General features: G+C 41.8%; 2 protein-coding genes across 2 annotated transcripts; both read right to left on the minus strand.

Moving 5' to 3' along the window:
• Positions 1 to 1,475: 1,475 nt before the first annotated feature.
• LOC308291054 (caspase recruitment domain-containing protein 19-like) lies at positions 1,476 to 10,009 on the minus strand (the record flags this gene model as incomplete). Its single annotated transcript, XM_080732970.1, has 6 exons — positions 1,476 to 1,609; positions 2,271 to 2,336; positions 5,394 to 5,462; positions 7,165 to 7,321; positions 8,108 to 8,253; positions 10,003 to 10,009. 6 exons carry the CDS (start codon positions 10,007 to 10,009, stop codon positions 1,503 to 1,505), a joined length of 552 nt encoding a protein of 183 aa, XP_080589096.1. The 3' UTR covers positions 1,476 to 1,502.
• Positions 10,010 to 12,360: 2,351 nt separating this feature from the next.
• Positions 12,361 to 19,928, minus strand: LOC308291120 (uncharacterized protein). Its single transcript, XM_080733056.1, has 5 exons — positions 19,808 to 19,928; positions 17,423 to 17,545; positions 16,474 to 16,845; positions 14,892 to 15,104; positions 12,361 to 13,804 (listed from the first exon to the last, which is right to left on the minus strand). The coding sequence occupies exons 1-5, from the start codon at positions 19,854 to 19,856 to the stop codon at positions 13,146 to 13,148; spliced, it is 1,416 nt and encodes a 471-aa protein (XP_080589182.1). The 5' UTR covers positions 19,857 to 19,928; the 3' UTR covers positions 12,361 to 13,145.
• Positions 19,929 to 20,246: the final 318 nt, after the last annotated feature.

Here is a 20,246-nt window from a genome sequence, read left to right on the forward strand (position 1 = left end):
GTCCATTTGGAACGCCTACAAGATAAGATAAGACCTTTATTGATCCTGTGAAGGAAAATCAGTCGTCAAGGACAAGGAGGACCCCCCTTATAAACCAGTGCTAGACTAGCGCGTTTTCTCTTTCACTGTAAATCTTCACAATACGGCCAGCTAACTTGCCCTGCTGGAGGGATAATAATTTGATTTCATTCACTTGATAGGTAGTTGTTTTCATTTCTTAAAATCTTACAAATCATATATTGACATCTCTCTTTGGACAAGATAATGTTGAGAACAATAAGACATCAGGTGATCACTTGGTTTATTAAGTTACCAGGTAACACTGCACGGGGAATGAAGTGGTTTATGAAATATACTTGACGTGTGATCGATATTTGAAGATAGGTTAAGTGCAATTTACAGTAGTCAATAGATTTTCAGCAAGCTGCAGATCAGTAGCATTACATTACATACAGTACTAGACACAGGTGGTGAGCTTCAAGAGACATGCCAATAGAATGTGTCGAAGGATAAGTTAAGGATACTTAATTCACCCTTTGTCAGCCTTCTGATTGGTCCCTGACTGACCAACCAGCAGGCTCTTTCTGCCTTGACCCGCCCTGGTTACGCCTTTTTTTATGTTGAATTAGCAAACATCATTTTTGGAGAAATAAAAACATTCAAAACCATGCCCAGTCACTATACTGCACCTGAGAGGCTCCTTTTTTACTGAAATCAAGTTTAAAATGACAATTGAATACACAAAATAACAATAAGAAGCAACTGAATTTCAATAGTAGTGGATGGAGAGAAAGGACTTCTGTCCCACCAAGACACAGCAACCAATGGGTGCGAAGAGTGGCGGGACAGCGGGCGGGACTTGACAAAGGGTGATTTCAGGTCGAATTCAAAGTACTAAAACTGTAAAACTGTATATGCTCAATATATCAATATTGTCCATTCCTCAGAGACTAAACATATGTCTGTTAATGATCATCAGTCTATATATAATTAATCTAGTCAAGGATTATACACTCAAGCAATGAGTTGGCACATGGTGGACTGTTATATCTGTTATTTTTTAAATCTTATTATATAACAGGTTTGTTAACTGAGATCGCCCTCCGTGACTTTTTGACACACATGCAAACACAACATTATGAATGTGTCAGGTGATCATATTTTGTCTGAAAAATGGTAAAAAATCTAAGTAGCATTAAGGAGTAGCCTATGTACAGTTCCATATAAGTGCACCCTTATACTGTTAGCTCTGCTAGTATACGAGTTTGGTATACAGTATTTTGTGGGCTGTTTTCCCCAAAGAGGTTTGTTCATTTGCCTTCATATTGTAGGGGAGCGTTTCGCTGTTACTACGTCGTGTCATCTGTTCGACACCCAACTCTAACCCATACCCTAAACCTAACCTCCGTGGGGTGAGTCGCTAACCCTCCAGACGCTCCTTTGTCGAAAAGACGGTCGTTCGAAAGAGCGAGATTTCCCCATATTGTAGGACCTAATTTTCTCTAGGATCTGGTCTCAGTGTAGGAAATCATGATGTCTTTTGCTCCACTTCCCAGTCCTGCAGCGGAGCAGTGAAGAAATGGTCCTGTAGCCCTCAATGGCTCATCCTCTGTGGACACAGCAGCCAGGAAAACATTTGGGTTGAGAGAAGTGAATTAACAACACAGGAAATTAGGAAATACATCATCACACCACAGTAGGGCATTCACCAAATATTCGACTATTCGAATATTCGAATATCAAAGTCACTATTCGACTTTGTTCATTTCTTCATTGTTTTGTCTTTAAAAATATATATATATTGGTTTATAAAGCTTGGATTGATAGGAAGTCATAAGAACCCTGACAAGCACTTGGAATTGTAGGTATTACATTTAATGTGACTCGGTTCCGCAGATAAATATTGTGAAAATAGCAGATCTACCTGCTCACAACGCCTCGCAACGCGAGGCGTTGTGAGATCGGCTATTTTCACAATGTTCGCCTCTTGCTTACTTAATATTTGACAGTTTGGTCAGTTTGTCCAGTCCTGTTGAATATTCGACTATTCGAATACTTTGAGGTCGAATAATTCGAATTCTAAAAATCACTATTCGTGAATGCCCTACACCACAGTCACATTCATTTGAATACTTCGATCTCTTCGTGCGTCAACATCCATTGATATTCTGGAACTTTATCATGGCCAATTCCACTTCTTTCTTTCTGCCCCTGACCGTAGATGCGTTTCTAAATGCGGAGGCTGTTTTGCACCATTTCGTATGACTCACCTCCGTAATAATAGAGCATGGCAAGGCCAGCAGCAAAGCTGAAACAGCTCAGAAAGAACATAGGTCCTACAGTGACAGAGAGAGAGAGAGAAGAAAATTACATTTACACCATGCAAGCTAAATGGACATAATGTTGTATGTCTGTCCAGTTCTGTACATTTTACAGCAATGAAAGGGGAATGTGGATTCAAGAAGATGCTGTGCCCCCATGTTATGCTTAATCGCCCAGAGAATTGTCAATAAACGTCCAGAGCAGTGGTTCTCAAAGTAGGGTCCGGGGACCCGCAGCGGTGCATGAGGGAGTACCCGAGACGGAGTCGGGAGTGATTTTTGCAGGTCTTTCAGTCCGAGTGTATTAAAAAGGCAACTGGGTTGCTGGTCCGACCAGTTTAACATTCACCAGCGTCGGCATGTTAGCATTTCACCAGGTTAGCATTCACCAGCGTTAGTTTCACTGAGGTTAGGTTTAGATGTATCTCCGTCCCCCCGACTTTCGGCACCTACGTGCAGCCAATCACAAGCTTCCGCTGCCTTAACCCAGTTGCCTTTTTGATACACTCGGACTGAAAGACCTGCTAAAAACACTCTCCCAGACGGAGTCACCAGCAAAATGAGTTAATATAGCATAAAAGCTTAACCACTTTAACCATTAGATATTTGAAAATAGCCAATCTACTTGCTCACGTGTCGCATCATGATACGTTGTGAGCTTGTAGATCCGTTATTTTCCAAAAAAAGTGGGGGAAAGTTTAACGCTTTTGAACAATCTGAAACTGTTTAAAAACACAAATATTTTACGGGGGCCTTGTCACAAAGTATTTTCAGATGTGGGCCTGCAGCCAAAAACATATCAATTTGGGGGTCCTCCAAATGTTGGAGAACCACTGAATCGGAACAAGTGCAACAGCACAGTAGCGCGCATGGAATGAGCGGCCTGGCTTCAGAGGAAAACATCTCTTGTCTTTGTGCAGGTCTCGTGATTTGGGAGCGAGTGCCTCATTAGCGCCAAGGAACGATGAGTGACCCAGTTCCCTGACTGACGTTACCTTTGACCCACTTGATGTACCGCTAGTCTCATGTAGCCAGACGACCGCAGATCCCTGCCCACGGATACGTCTGACATTCAATGAAGGTGATAAAACTGTGTGTGGAAACAGAACCTATGCAGGGATGTGTTTGGTTTTCAATGCAGCGGGCATAGGTTCTCCAGTGTTCAAGACACTACTGTACATTGAATTTTGATGTCGCCAGCAGTGGTGGGCTGTAAAGTACCTTTACTAATAACCAGTAACCAGTACGTACAAGTACAGTCTGTAATTAAGTACATTTTTAGAGTAATCTATACTTGAGTATTTGTATTTTTGGATACGTATGGCTTTTACTCCACTACATTTCAAAAGCAAATATTGTACTTTGACTCCACTACATTTCAAGGAATTGAAAAGGGACATCATGAATTAGAATTAAGCACTTAAGCTGTATTTGGAAAATAGCAAAAATAGCAGATCTGCTATTTTTACTATTATTGATTATTGATATCTTTTCATTTGGACTAAAATGTAATACAGCAATGGATTGATATTTAAAAGAAAAATGTGAAAGCAACTACTCCAGTACTTTAACTCAAGGACATAATTGCCAGACCAACGTAGTTGAGTAACATTTGCCCAGAAAAATCTATGCTTTGACTCAAGCACTGTCTGGGGTCGAGTATTTTGTCCACCAGATGTATCGGCAGGAGATCTCCGATAGTGTTGCTACGCGAGACTAATGTACAGTCAGTGCCACTGACTGGTTAAAGGAATGTAGGACAGAGGCGGCTGATTTGGAAGGGGGGGGGGGGCACACACACGTGAGCTAAATTGACCCACAAAACCACAGCGCTGAATGTAATTGGACCATGAATGGTAGTACGGTGCAGTGCAATGGGGCCTGCAGAGGGACATTTCGGGTGAAAAGGTTCAGCAGACAAATACGTTTAGCGAAGAACAAAGCTTGGTTCGGCTTAAGAGGCTTATTTGAGGCTGCAGATAAGATCAGAGAGGGGTAGAGGTTCCACATGCCCCAAACGCACGCGCACATGCACACACACACAGGGCTAAGTGCAGAAAACACATTATGATTACACCTCCATAATATGTTTTTGTTTCTCTCACGTGTTGTCTTTCATTGTATACACACACGCACGCAAGCAGGCACGCACGCAAGCAGGCACGCACGCAAGCACGCACGCACGCACGCACGCACCTGGCTGCTACCTTAAAGGAGTACTGTAGGTTACCCTCAAAATGACTTTTTTTCTATTGTTTACTTACACCACGGAGACTTGAGTTCAATAATATTTTTTGGTATTTGTAGCATTACTAAGACAAAAAATGTATTACAATAAATGTATCCTGGGGTAAATTTACTATAATTAATTTTTTGTCTTAGGCCAGGGGTGCCCAAAAGGTAGATTGTGATCTACCTGTAGATCACAAAGGCTGTGCAGGTAGATCACATGACATGACCTAAAAATATACAATTAAAATGTAAAGAAAAATATTTATGAACAATTCTGTCACATCTGTCACTTGAATGAAGGTGGCTGATTGATTGACATAAAAGGGGCCTGTCAGCTCCCTTCATTGCTTCTAAAGTAAGCAAACCACCGAATGGAATGCTTTGTTTTCAAGAGTCAGTAGCACTACAAATAACCCCAAAAACATACCACTTCCATACAGAATGGGATGATCTTTTTCCCCACCATTTTCCATTTTCATGTACGTTTGTCTTATGTAACGCCACTGCCGCTATTCCAAAGCCACCTCAGGTACATCTTTATTGGGGTGGGTAGATCATGTCGAGCTGGTCATTTTAAAAGTAGCTCTCAAGTAAAAAAAAGTGTGGGCACCCCTGTCTTAGGCGAATGTGACAAAAAAAAAAAAAAAAAAAAAAAAAAGAGAACTCAAGTCTCCATGGGCTGAATAATCAATAGAAAACAAGTCATTTTGGGGGTGAACTACTCCTTTAAGGCCTGATTATATGACTAGTAGTATAACTTCACATCCTCATTGTAAAAGCTAGCCAACGTGATGGTACAGTAAGGAGAAGGAATATGAAAAGTAGATCAGATATACATACCGTTATGGTTAAGTATATATCTCTGTCGGTGGACTGCCACAGTGTTCGTCCTTTTTGGGTCGGCCATCTCTATAGGGGTTGGAAGGAAAATGTTCAGTTGTTAACAAACAGATAAAGTAACTTGTATAACAATATCCAACAAACCACATAAACTATAAGTCCAGGGATCATAGATTGGATAAAGGTTAATTCATACATGTACTGGGTGTGCTATTATGCTAAGTAGGGGGTGTGCTATTCAGGGGGCACCGTAGCGACCGCGTATTTCCCGGTGAACCTAAGCGCAACGGTGGGGGCTTGGGAGTGTGAGGAACACGCACCACTGACTATTGCTGATGATGGAGAGGTTATATAGCTTAGACTTTATGTATTGAGAATGAGAGGCACTCTTGCCGATTTAGTAAGAGACTCGTCGCCAATTGCAAGATATTTAAACGTTATTTGGGGCCATGATGATAACCTTTTCTTCCCACAACTAGACTAAGGATTTATATTGTCTGTGTCATTGTTTACAACCAAAATTATTCACGTGTTGCAAGATCGCGGTTCCACTAGTTTTTAGTAGGCTAGGCTATAGTGTAGGCTTAGAAGCCTTTTCAGAAGTTAATTTAATGTTTTCCATTTAATGATTTCCTTTATCCTCATCTAATCTTGCGCTAATGCACGCAACTGTTTTTGCCATGTTTTAAGGCCGTGTAGGCTTTTCAGAAGTTAATTTAATGTTTTCCATTTAATGATTTCCTTTATCGTCATCTTCCGCTAATGCACGCAACTGTTTTCGCCAGGTTTTAATTTAAGGTCTTATTTTAGTTGTTTCTCATAAGCTTGCGACCCTACTTGCCCATCAGCCCCCACCTTTGCGCACAGGTTCACCGGGAAATACGCGGTCGCGGCACCGTAGAGCTGTCTAGTCTGATTCGCCTGACTGTTTACACTTTAGTTTAGATAGACTAGATAATGTTCCAAATTAAAGAGATGGAAGCAATGCCCAAAGAATAATGCATAATATTTACGACGTCTTGAAAAGTGGTGTCACTACTTATGACACAGGAACCTAATTTGAAGTATAAAAGGAGAAACATAAGATTGTGATTTTGGGATATTTGCTCAACTAACAGAACCAAAAGCAAACAAACAAACAAAAAACAGCCTGATCCCTGGAAATCTGTGCTTAGACAGAAGACATTCTTGGACGTGCAGGGGTGTCGCACCAAATTCTGGGCCCTGGGTACAAGGATTCACTGCGGGCCCCCCATGAATGTTCTTCGTAGGGGGAGAGGTTTAACCCATTTAGACTGGGAACGCATACGCATTATTTTGTGCTTTTCGGTGCCGCGCTGTGAGCTTGTATATCTGCTATTTTTCAAAAATATTGACAATTTGTGCAAGTCTTTGAATATTTTGACCCGATTCTATAAGTGTCTTCTAGTTTTTTGAAAAACCTATGTTTCTATGTCAGTGGTGCTCAAACTTTTTCATGTGAAGGAACCCCCAAATTGATATGAATTTGGCAACGGACCTCGGATTTCAAAATATTTAGTTCCAGGGACCCCCCCAGAAGCAAAATTTGAGTTTTCACAACTTTTCAAAAATAGCACATCTACTTGTATATCTGCTATTTTTCAATAGTTAAAGCCCCCCCCCCCCCCCCCCCTTGTGACGCCCCTGCTTAGACAGAAGACATTCTTGGACGTGGCTCCCGGCTCCGGGAGCTAAACCTTCACATCTACTTGCCAGGGTTTTAGAGCCCCTACTCTAAACAGCATTGTACCTCTGAGTGTGATTCTAGAGGGCAGGCTACAGTAAACATCCTCCACATGGATGTGAAGCGCTCTGTAGAACTCCTGGCACGCCTCTTCACCCTTCCTCTGCAGGTGACCGAGCAGCTCGGCCACTCGCACCTCAGCGGGCACCGTCAGGTTCCTGAACTGTATAGGTGACATAAGACAAATACAAAATACAGTTTATACTTTTTATACATTTTATATATTTTTATTAGGGCTGGGACTTTATCTGATTAATTGAGATTAATTAATTACAGAAAATTAACGCGATTAAAAAACTTTACGCATTTTAATCGCACTTAGTTTTTGCACCACAGAACCTTCAGTTTCTCAAGTCACCATGGCGTGAGTAATCAACAGAAACATTTTTTTGGGGGTGAACTACTCCTTTCATTTATACACCATTGCATGACAGGGTCGCTTGTCGAAAAGAACAGATTCAACAGATTTAGCATGAAGATCTGTTCTTTTCGATGGACGACACCATTGTGCGATATAGAGAACAAATTCTTAAGAATGCTACAGGGATCACGCCCAACCCAGTAGTCATCTCAACAGATGTTTGCATTGGATTTTATGTAAATAAAGAAAATAAGCTCAAAGTGGTGTGACAACACAGCACACCATTTTGAGGTATCTAACTATACGTTTTAAAACAGGTTGAGAATATCAGTTGGTGTAGTCGTGTAGAATAAAGCAAAAACCCTAAGTTAAAAAAGCATAGGAGATTTTGCATGGGAACCTATTGACAATGACAACTATACTGTAGGTTCCTGCATGGGTCTATACTAGACCCCCTCCTTTTCCCCCTCTACACCAAATCTCTTTGCCCCAAAATAATGACGCCAGGGTTCATGTGGTTAAACAGGTTATTTGTCGGAGCCATCCCATTTGACAGACATTTGAGCAGCCATATGCTTAATGAATCACCCTGTGGGCCTCCTTGTCACTGAGGATCTGTGGATGGATTCTGTTCAGCTGCAGGACCAGCCTGTCCAAAAGGTCAGCGTCCATCCGCCGGTCCGAGCACAGGAACTCAGAGTCCCCCTGGAGCCGCTCCTGATAGCCGTCCAAGTCTGTCCAGGAGGGAAGATGGAAGTTATGACGTTAGCGAATTCAGAAGCGCACATGAATTCCATGTCTTCCCTTATACAGACTGACTGACTTAGGTGTGCATTCATGTCAAGTCTACTAGGGCTTGAGGGCAGTCCCATTGGGCACCATTTCCCAAAGTTCACATGGATGCAGACTTTGGCCTAGGGAATTACCCACAGTTCATAGCGTTACCAGGGGTATGCAAATTGGTCATGCATCACGGTTAGAACATCAACTAACAGTATTATAAACTAAAGTGCTTTCTCACTGTTCTCAAAGAGAGACAGAATGGAAGATATATTTTGTAAGAATAAGGGACACGAGATAAGAAATCAGCAAAGTAAATACAGAATAATATGGAAATACAATTTGTAATGCATAATATTTCAAACCCTAACCTAAACACAAATTAAAATGAACAGAATATCGTAAATAGGCCTATAATAATAACAATAATGACAGTACACATTTTAAAGGTTATGTAAATATCACGAATGACGGAAACGACAACTGAAAATCCACTTGAAGGCGGTAAAAGAAAATAAAGCCTATCCTTACCTCCCCACTGACCTTTCTATTGTAAATACCATTTATTTTGCATTGTTTTACAATGATATCTTCTGCATAGTACTGTGTCATTGTCATTCAATGTTAGACGAGTTAAAAAAGGACCTCAATTGAAACAAGCCCATGGGCTTTTTTTTTTTGGGTGTATCCTTTTAGTTGTCCTTGTACCAGTGAACTGTAGCCTACTGTCATGAAACTGTAACTTTTCTATGCAAACTTCTAATAAAGTCTTCAATCAATCAATCAATCAATCAATCAATCAAGGACTCATCTAAAGTGCTTGTAGATTAGCTATTTTATCTTTTCTTCATACAAGTATCGAGGGTTTAAGTGGTTACTGTGCATGCGTGCACGTGTGGGGAGACTCAATGTGTGTCAGAACTAAGAAGGGTGGCTCCAAGGAAAAATGTTTGGCATACTATATGGACACAGTTGACTGCAATACATTGCAGAACTCACACACGCACACATTTTGATTTCCACTGTTATCCTACAGCAAATTGACATTAAAGGAATGATGTACCATTCCTTTACTGTCTATATGCTACTGTAGGGATAGAATTAACAGTGAAACATTATTAATAACCATTATTGTATTTACTTGTACATATAAATGTAATGGGAAAGCATATCAGTAATTTAGCGGTGGTGGGGCCCTTGAAACGCCCTCAAAGATCCATGGGGTGAGAACCATTGTAGTCTGTGTGAATCATGGGTGGCCAACAGTAGCATTCTGAGGTTCAAATATGTTCATGTATTTTGGCAGCTCTTTGAAAACAGATATCTGGCGCCATCTTCTGGCGGCACCGAGAACAACAAGGGAATGTGCGTTCTGTGCTCTATGGTTCTGACGGTCAGTGACGGAGTTATCAAATTGCTTCCGATGTATTTATAGTTGGAACTTGGAGGTGAAGAGACTAGCGTCGAGACTCGCTGTGAAACTTTACACTGCTGTTGGGGTAATGCCCAAAACCAAGTTCAGAGAAGCTCAAATGACATACATGTAAAAATGGGAGATTTAACAAATGAAAGTTAACGATTCATTCAACAGGTAGCAGCTGCTGCCTCAGGCTCAGCCTCAAATCTATATAAATATACTGACTAGGCTACTCATACAACTCAAAGAGTGGACTTACGGAGTGCCGTAAAGTGTCAATACCAACCTGTCATGCCGATCAACTTTCTGGGATATTAATATTGCCTATTCTTTTTGGATCAATGGCCGCGCTCTCTGCTGCCCGGGTAGATTAATGTCCAGCTCTTCTTCATATGGCACTTGTTCTGCCGCTGACATCACCACGTTCACGCCGCCCTGCGGTCATCCGTGATTCCGTGTCAATGGGTCGACCTCGCAACAAGCCATAGTAGCCTACTAAAGTAACCATAGGGGGAACCAGGGTAGAGGAATTTTAAAGGTGGTATAATTAAGGGAAATAATTATAATAATCACTAAATCACACATTATCTTAATCACACATTTTCATAATCTTGAGGGAAGAAAATGTTAACCAAAGTAGCCTACATTGTAATCTAATTGTAAAAGGCCAGTCAGTGTGTGTAGAGTCAGTGTGTGTAGGCTACTGTGTAGGGTCCCTGTGTGTCTGTCTGTGTATGCACATCTGGGCCTGATGTGTTGTCAGAGGATGTCCTCCTGGGGGATCCCCTCCCAATCAGGCCATCAGTGAGTCCCTGGACAGTCTATGACGATACAAAATGTCCCGGTTAGCTCAATTGGATTTAGGTCAGGAGAAAGAGAGGGTCAGTCAATGGCATCAATGTCTTCGTTCTTCGTCACCCAGGAACCGTCTCTATGCACTCTCTGGCCACATGAGACGAGGCCAAGCGATGTCCTGCACCAGGAGGAACCCATTCTGCCCACGCAGTTTAAGTTTTATGTAGCCTACATTTTACTATATACAAACCATGTGCCCCCTTCGCCATTTTCCATCATGGCCCCTTTCATTTAATCCTGGACCTGAGCCTGCACTGCACTAATAGCACAAGGACTGATACTGAGGATGTCTTCCCAGTACCTAACAGCAGTCAGGGAACCGTTTATGTCCCTCCCAGTGAACTGTGGCGTTCCCCAAGCATACTAGGGCTGTTTCTGTTCCTTCTATACCTTCCTTAACAACATGAAAGCAGCCTGTAACTGCAATTTGTTCGCTGATGACACGGCACTCCTGGTCTCGGGCGTACGACAAAATGCTCACAAGTCACAGGTTTCTTTCAAAATAGGCCTGAAAAAACAGGAGACCCCAGGGCATGTGTAAATGTGAATTCCCACCGAAAGGAGCTGTCATTCACTGCCACTATTTTTCATTTTCCCCCTTTGTACAAGTACATAGTGTTCACTTTCTGGCAGGAGGAAAACTGCCCTTTATGGCATATATGGCCTTGTAGAGGTAATGTCCTGGGAATGCACATAAACTGCAACCACAGGTTGTAGAGGCAGAACCTTACCTCAGCAAGGGCCCTAAGGAAATGTCCCTACTGTTGGACCTGGCCTTCCTCTATGGTACGCCCGATGCTATTCCAGATAACACATCAGATACGAGAGGGAAACTCTGATTCCAAACCACCTGCTGCCTGGTAGCCAGGTCATTCCTCTTCAGGAACATCTAGAACAGTTCAACAGGGCCCTTCAACGTTTTCAGGCCAAGGTCCCTTTAGTTGAGAGAGAGATGAAGCAGCGACCCCCACAACCTTTTCATAGATTCCATTTAGTTTGACAGTGTGGATTAATGTCTATTGTGTCACATATTTGACCACTTGAATTCAACATCAATACTTAATAAACCTGACCTTTCACTCAGTACTTAGTCTGTCCCTTTCCCCTCTACACCAAATCTCTTTGCCGAAAATAACCGATCTACAAGCTTACAATGCTGTGAGATTGTACATCTGCTATTATTTGCTTCTCAGAATATGGATGCTATAGGGTTCAAGTGGTTAATAGAGAAAAAAAAGAGGAAAGAAGTTTCTATCACACAAAGATTTGGAGGACCCCCTGTAGTAACTCCGATATTAGATGAGGAATAGAGGAATATTTAATGATACAGTACATTTATATATATTTCGCGGTTTTCAATTTTCCCCACAGAATCAAATGTGTTATGGCCATGATTCAACAGGCGCCTGTAAATGGCTTTATTCTAGGCTTATAATAATTGTTACAAATCTCTATGGGAAAAATGTATGGGCTCTAAGGGATGTGTGGAACCACAGAATGGCCACCACTGCTATGCCATATAAATAAATTCCCCAACGATTATACATAGGGTTAAATGTGTAAGTTTTCATTTTTGTGATAGTCAGTGTGCCATATCAACTATAACACCACATCTTAATTATGACACCAACATATATTACCAATATATAAATGACCTTTATTTTTGTTCTTCTTTAGAAATATATTATTTTACATTAGTCAATTAGATTCGAGCAATAACCCACTTATCTCCCAGACTCTCTCCCCAGTCAAAGTTATCAGTTTGAATGAATGTAGAATTATGCAGAATTATCCAATGATCACCCTCCCCTGTGCCAATGTTGGCACCCGTGCCTAAGGTTGCCTACCCCTGTCGTACAGTATGCCTAATACTATGAAGAAAACTATCAAGAAACATAGATACATACAAACATACCTACATACATAACTACATACAGTAATGATATTAAATCCACTGCCAGGTATTAAAACTCATTCACTGCCAGAGATTAATAGCCGACTAGCGCCCAAATGCCAGCTGTTTTTCTATCCCGTTTCCTATTGGAAACCACATCAGATGTTTTACAGCAGATGCAGATGTTTGTCAAAACTTGTCCATGGCAATAAAAATAAACCTGTCCTCCATATACCAATAATGAATTAGTTGTTTGCTGCTACATTTGATGCAGTTGAGAACACAGCAGTCCTCACGTGAAATGGAATTAAGGGGACGTTTTTCAAGATTTTCCTCATGTAATGAAAAGTAGATAAGGCACCACTATAGAGACATTAAAGGACTTAACCAGAGATATTAGGCTGTATTTACCAAGACAAGAAAAGATGCATGAAATTCAGTCATTTGCAGTTAAGACATTGCTTGCTATAATTGGTCCGTCTTAAATTTTCAAGGAATTACAAGATAGATTTTTATTGAGGGATAGAATTAATTTGCATGTACATGCACATTGTTGTATAGCATCAGGGATTGTATGCCTCTACATTGTGATAAGTATCTTACAGTATGGCATAGTTTGAGTTGGGACTTTGCATGAAAGCTTTTCCCAATATGGTCCATGGTTGTAAGGTTTGTCCTGTTTAGTTGCACCGATGAGACTTAACATTTTGTTTCCATCTAAAGGTTTTTCCACATTGTTTGCATTCAAAAGGTTTCTCTCCTGTATGGTTACGCTGATGAAGATTGTATTCTGAACGAGTTCCGAAACTCTTTCCACACACACAATTAAACGGCTTCGCTCCAGTGTGAGTTCGGCGGTGATGGTATAAGGAAGCATACAAAGTGAAACGTTTTCCACATTGGTCACAGATGTAGGGCTTTTCTCCAGTGTGAATTTGTTTGTGAGTCTTTAATGCTCCAGCAGTTGTGTAACACTTTCCACATTGGTCACAGTGGTAGGGTTTCTCTCCTGTGTGAATTCGTAGGTGTGCATTTATGTAACTGATTTGACACATTTTACCACATTGATCACACTGATGGAGATTCTCTCCTCTATGGCGTTTTTGGTGATATTCGAGAGAAGAGTTTGTGCCAAATCTTTTCCCACACTGGTCACATTGGTAAGGCTTCTCTGATGTATGATTTCCTATCTGGTGTTGTTTTAGATAATACTTTGTTCTGAACATTTTCCCACACTGGTCACAGTTGTAGGGTTTTTCTCCTGTATGAACCATCTGGTGACGTTTGAGGTTATAATTGTTGACGAATCCTTTCCCACACTGGTCACAATCGAAGACATCTGTAATGGAGAATGAGGGGAGATTAAAAAAACGATATCAGTTCATGAAAAAACAAATTGTTTTTAAATAATATGCAAGCTAGGTTCCATAGGATGAACTCTGAACTCATATGGTTCATACGACCATAGCTGAATGGGTGGTGAGTCTTCTTCTGGGGACAGGCCCAGGATTGATCAACTACGTGCCACATACTGTCCAACTTAAAATACTTTTCTCTTGGAGTCTGTTTCATCCACCAGTTAAGGTTAGTCCATACTCTCAGAAACTTTCCGCTGTGCAGCTTTCCGAACTATAACTCAGGGTAATGCTATTCAGAAGTTCCGAGTGACGTCATTTTGTAGTTGAACCAGACCTTTTAGAAGGAAAGTTCAGAGAGAGTATGGACAGGCCTTTAGACGGTGTATATATATTGTTATACATGGCATCAATAACAACTGCCAGGTCCAGTTTGGCCATCGATTCACTTTGTGATGATTACAATTCTCAAATAGCATTTTAGGGAATATTGCAGATGCTCTTATCCAGAGCATGAGAGCAGAGAGAAAGTTCAAGATCAGCATAAATGGCATGTCTACAGTAAATAGTAGGACTGCCCCCTGAAATTTGATGATTCAAATTAAGCCAGGTTGATCCAGGCAGTCTTTTCTCTTTTGAGTTGAAAGTCAGGGCTAGAAATAAAAATACATTTATTTTATGAACAAATGCAAAATATGCAAATTTTTTGACAGTTATTTTCCAAAGAATAGTTTAGCTTTCTTTACAACAGCGCGTCACGTTGCGTTTCCTTGTGAGCTTGTACTTGTAGGCTGGCTATTTGTGTTGCATCAGGCAGCTGACATTGGTGCGCTGGTACAGGGGCTGCACCTCGACTCAGCGTGTCACGTATGCCTTGATGTGTTACAAATGTTTGTATATATGTTTTGAATACATGACTGCTGTGTCGTAAGACAAATTTCAGTGTGAACTGACAATAAAGTACTATATCATATCATATCATTAACGTTAAGTTAACGTTAACGTCAGCTATGTGACACCGCACAGAGGCAGACAAACAGAGACATACACGCAAACAGACGTAGCATTTACCATCAAGAGGTTGCTGGAGACGTGCCGCTCGGCTGCGCTTCTGCTGCTCCGCGTTCAGGCGGCGCATGGCAGCGGCGGCCTCCTCCGTGAGATTTGCGCGGCGGCGCCGCTGGTGTTCCCTGGCCAGGCGGCGCTGCCGCTCGTTGGCAGTCTCTTCCGGCACATGGGTGTGTGCAGATATCCACCTGGATGACGGCAGACTGCTGGGATCAACTTTGAGCACACACACACACACACACACACAAACACACACACACACACACACACACAGGAGTCTGTTAAACAGCGTGTTAAAGGAGTAGTTCAACCCTCAAATGATTTTTTTCTATTGATTATTCACCCCATGCAGACTTCGGTTCATTAATATTTATATAATAGTAAATGTACCCCCATTGATTCCGGATGGGGGCCCAAATGCATTTGGGTCCCCATCCGGAATCAATGGGGGTACATTTATTGTAATAAATATTTTGTCTTAGGAATGCGACAAAAAACTGAAAATATTATTGAACTCATGTCTCCATGGGGTGAATAATCCATAGAAGAAACGTTATTTTGGGGGTGTGCACTACTCCTTTAAGGTGTCTCCACACCAAACAGCCTACTTCCAACGGCTTCAAACTGCAAGTCTGTTGTAGTCTGCTGGCATTAGTTGGCAAACTTGGCATTTAAAAGTCGGGCGACGGAACATTGCCTTCAGATGAGACCTCAGAGGTCTGCAGCGCTCTCTGGCAGTGTTGCCAGGTCTGCTCATTATAAGCGACTTTGGTCTTGTTTTCCTGTAAAGTCACTAGCTTGTCTTGGGCTTGTTTCTGAAGTGTAGTTGCTAATTTGGCCTTGCTTTCAACATAATGGGCCCTATTATGATCCAGGTCTTATGCCTTATGCCTTAACTTCTTTACCTTTTTTTCACTATTTTGAAATACTTCAAATGCTGATATACATCTGCGCGTTGTGAACTTGCAGATCAGCTATTTGAAATATTTAAAAAACAAAATAGTAAAAAAAGGCAAAGAAGTTAAGGCATAAGGCATAAGACCTGGATCATAATAGGGCCCTATGCGTTCATTTGAACGGGTCATTCCACGACCGACACATCACTACAGTGTTTCTGCCTCCAGCTAACATCTTGTTTTGTTTGTTGTTGTTTCATGTGAAAGCATTACCTTCCGTTATATGCCTGCCTCTGAAACTGTATCCGTTTTACGGTAGACATGCTCTCACAGCTGTTTCTGTATCCTTTTATTCATAGTAGACCGGGTGTTTATTCTCTGTAGACTGATATCGGTATGCAACTTAACAAAGCAAATCTTTTCTTTGCAAGTGATAATACAGTACCCGCGATACAGTAATCGTTTCTATCGCGATACACAATAATATCGTATATCGTCCCATGCCTAGTTGTTTGTTTCACTCGCACATTCTGGCAACACACACAAAGACACACACACACACACACACACACACACACACACACACATGGGTGGCGGACGTGATTTGGTTGTTTCACTGTCAGAAATCAAATCTGACACCACACAGAGGCAGACAAACAGACGTACACGCAAACAGACGTAGCATTTACCATCAAGAGGTTGCTGGGGACGTGCCGCTCGCCTGCGCTTCTGCTGCTCCGCGTTCAGGCGGCGCATGGCAGCGGCGCCCTCCCCCGTGAGATTTGCGCGGCGGCGCCGCTGGCGTTCCCTGGCCAGACGGCGCTTGGCAGCGGCAGCCTCCTCCGTGAGATTTGCGATGTGGCGCCGCTGGTGTTCCCTGGCCAGGCGGCGCTTGGCAGCGGCAGCCTCCTCCGTGAGATTTGCGCGGTGGCGCCGCTGGCGTTCCCTGGCCAGACGGCGCCGCTCGCTGGCAGTCTCTTCCGGCACATGGGCATGTGCAGATATCCACCTGGGTGACGGCAGACTGCTGGGCGACGGCGGACACTTTGGCATGGGATCAACTTTGAGCACACACACACACACACACACACACACACACACACACACACACACACACACACACACACACACACACACACACACACACACACACACACACACACACACACACACACACACACACACACACACACACACACACACACACACACGCGTCACCGGAGTCCATTAAATAGCGTGTTAACCCTAACCCTAACCCTAAAATGTTTTTTTTCTATTGATTACTCACCCTATGGAGACTTGGGTTCATTCATATTTTTGCATTCCTAATAGGGGTGTGCCAAAAAATCAATTCACTAAACTATCGCGATTTTGATGCCACGATTCAATTACATCACACAGTCACTGGAGTCCGTTAAACAGCGTGTTTAAGGAGTAGTTCACCCCCCAAATAATTACTCACACCATGGAGACTTGGGTTCATTAATATTTTTTGTATTTGTCGCATTCCTAAGACAGAAATGCTATAATAGTAAATGTACCCCCATTGATTCCGGATGGGGACCCAAATGCAGCAGAATCCATTTGTACATTTTACTGTAACAAAATGTATTGTTCAAGAAAGAAAGAAAGACTTACTGAGGTCCAAGTGGTCTTCAACTTTAACTTCAACTTCAGCCGGTTCCTGTTTAATAGAAACGGTGATAGCTGCCACTGCAGAACCCATCTTCACCTGCTGGCTGGACTCCACAGACCAATGGGCTGGAATAGAAAAGGGACTTTGATGTGACATGGGCTGTAGATTAAGATTTAATGCCCATAAATCAGGGGGAACAGTGGATGTGCTTTACAAAGACAGAGCAGTGACCTAAAATAACATATCCAAGTTTGAAGAGATATTGCACTTCAGAAGAACCTTGGATTGTATAGCTACAGGAGTATGATATAAGTTGAATATTGCCTATCATCTTCATAATGATTCCTGATCATAATTGTGATACAACAGAGTTTATTATCCTGTACCGTTAATTAGGGCAGTTCCCCCTCCCTCTTTATACTGGTAATGTCTAATAATATTAGGGGCGGGTAATATAATCGATATGGCAATACATCGCGATAGTTTATTTGCCAATGCTGTATCGATACTTCAGGCCGTTGTATCGCAATACTTTGAGGAAAATAAAATATGTTCCCATGCATACAGGAACCAATGGTATAAGTTCGGTCCTGACACTCCGCTGCCTCTAGATGTCGCTGTACTATAGTAGCCACTTCCCCCACGTTTCAGTGAGTGAGGTCTCTCGAGAAAATGGCTGTGAAGTTGTGCAAACGACGAAAACAACAACATTAGAGCAGCGCCTTCAGCTTTTAAAGCTGATATATCGCAAAGATTCACAATATATTGTGATACTATTGCATCGTGACCCAAGTATCGTGATATGTATTGCATCGTGAGATTCTTGCCAATATCCACCCCTAAATAATATAGCATCAAGTCACAACTGAATTAAATTAAATTCACGTTTTAATTTTTTGCCATGGTTTAAGATGCGTTTTTGATATATTATTAATTATCTAACCTTTAACTAATTTAACAGACAATTTGATGAGTGTTTTGGGAAGAGATGGGTTTTGAGCATGTACTGTACCTTCACAGAATACATCCATGAGATTTTGTGTGTGTGTGTGTGTGTGTGTGTGTGTGTGTGTGTGTGTGTGTGTGTGTGCAGTATGTATGTATGTATGTATATATATATTAGGGATGTTAATCGACGCATTATTTGCAAATCGACGCGTCGCGGCCGAAAATCGACGCGTTGATCGACTTTTTTCACTTTTTTTTCCCTCGCTAAGCTGCAGCTGAGAGGAGACCACAACGCTGCATTACTTTTAAGCAACACAACTTGCAGCAGCACCGCCACCAGAACTTGCATCAAAGCCCTAATAATAATTATAATAAACAATTGCTCTTCCTTGCGTTAGCATGGAGTCTGTTCTCTATAGACTCGTCCCCGATACAGACACACACACACACACACACACACCGGTCCTCTCACATTTGGAAAACATTGACGCTTATAACGAACAAGCGATTAAAACATTCTTGGGGGAAAAACTTTCGAAAAAAGAAATAATAATAATTATATTAATAATTATATAATTATATAATCGATTTTTCGACTCATACTTTTTGAGTTGCGGTGAGCATGAGTCGATTTTTTTCACATCCCTAATATGTATGTATATATATATACACACACACACACACACACACACACACACACACACACACATATAAACAGACAGTCCCTAAGTTGTATATAGTTTTGTTACAACCAATGATATACTGTATATACTATGTCATTATGTAGATCACTGTTGACAACGCTGATTATTCCATATATTAATTCACTAAATAGAAATAGCATGGAAGTGTCATGGACACAAATTACTGTGTAAATGGGAAAATATCAGTATTTACCTGCCAATGAGCATCTCTTGGCATTTCTGAGACGATTACATTTGCATGACGTATAGTAGCTGCGCTGGCAGGAAAGTAAACACTATACGCAAGCCGTTTTTTAAACGCACTTCACGTTGCAGTCCCCTGATGGCGACTGAGGCGGGACGCCGGGGCCTGTGAAGTGTGTTTGAAAAAAAGAGGCTTGCCAGCAGCTCGTGGTAGCAGCAAAGATGACTAGTGAAAGAACTACAGTGCAACTGCAACAGGCGCTTCTCAATTGCGTCACACCCCGTCTCGCTCTGATCTCGCCCGTAGCTGCCGCTGATTGGTTTGAACCGGGCGCTGCTTGGTATAGCACCAATACGCCACCATCTGGTGGAGTCAGGTAAGGAAATGAAGGGAGCCTACCAAAATGTAAGGAGAACCAATATTCAAGTATGTAATGAATGTCTTTGGTGAAAGTAGCTTTCCTGAATGTCTTTGGTGAAAGTAGCTTTTCTGTGTTGTTAGGTGTGTGGAATATTTGTATAGGGAAATGTAGACATGCAATTGTACAATACCTGAATATTTCCTTTTTGGATGGAAAAACTTGCGTCGTCTCTTTGGCATTTTGCGTTTATATGGGGCAGGTGGAGGAGCCTCACCACTGGATGTTGATGGGTTAGGGTCACCTTCAAAAACAGCATGTTCTGGAAAGAAAGTAGAGAATATTGTAAGGCACTGTTGTGTAGTTGTAGGCACTGGTGTTGAGTGATTGGGTTGATTGATTGTTTGAATACTTTATTAGAAGCGTCAACTAAAAAGGATTTAAACCACAAGAAAGCTCAATGGCTTGTTTACATTGGGGTCCTTTTGTACTCATTTCATATAAATATAGTAGTATGCAAACTCCATTTATTGGGAGCGGGGTAAGGGAGAGAAAAGAGAAAGTCAGGCACGCTGAATGAAATGAAGGAATGTGTTGCTTAGCGACCAGTGTTGCCATGTCTGCTTATTATT

Source organism: Nannobrachium achirus (genome assembly GCF_963921795.1).
Source record: "Nannobrachium achirus genome assembly, chromosome: 9".
In the NCBI taxonomy this organism is placed as follows: domain Eukaryota; kingdom Metazoa; phylum Chordata; class Actinopteri; order Myctophiformes; family Myctophidae; genus Nannobrachium; species Nannobrachium achirus.

What these genes read in the sequence shown, in the direction of transcription:
- LOC308291120 (XM_080733056.1), bottom strand. Translation starts at nt 19,856, where the DNA reads ATGCCAAAGAGACGACGCAAGTTTTTCCATCCAAAAAGGAAATATTCA. An exon ending in TGAAGACCACTTGGACCTCA is followed by an intron (nt 16,846 to 17,422) that starts GTAAGTCTTTCT and finishes GTGTGCTCAAAG; the next exon opens with TTGATCCCATGCCAAAGTGT. An exon ending in TCCCCAGCAACCTCTTGATG is followed by an intron (nt 15,105 to 16,473) that starts GTAAATGCTACG and finishes GTGTGCTCAAAG; the next exon opens with TTGATCCCAGCAGTCTGCCG.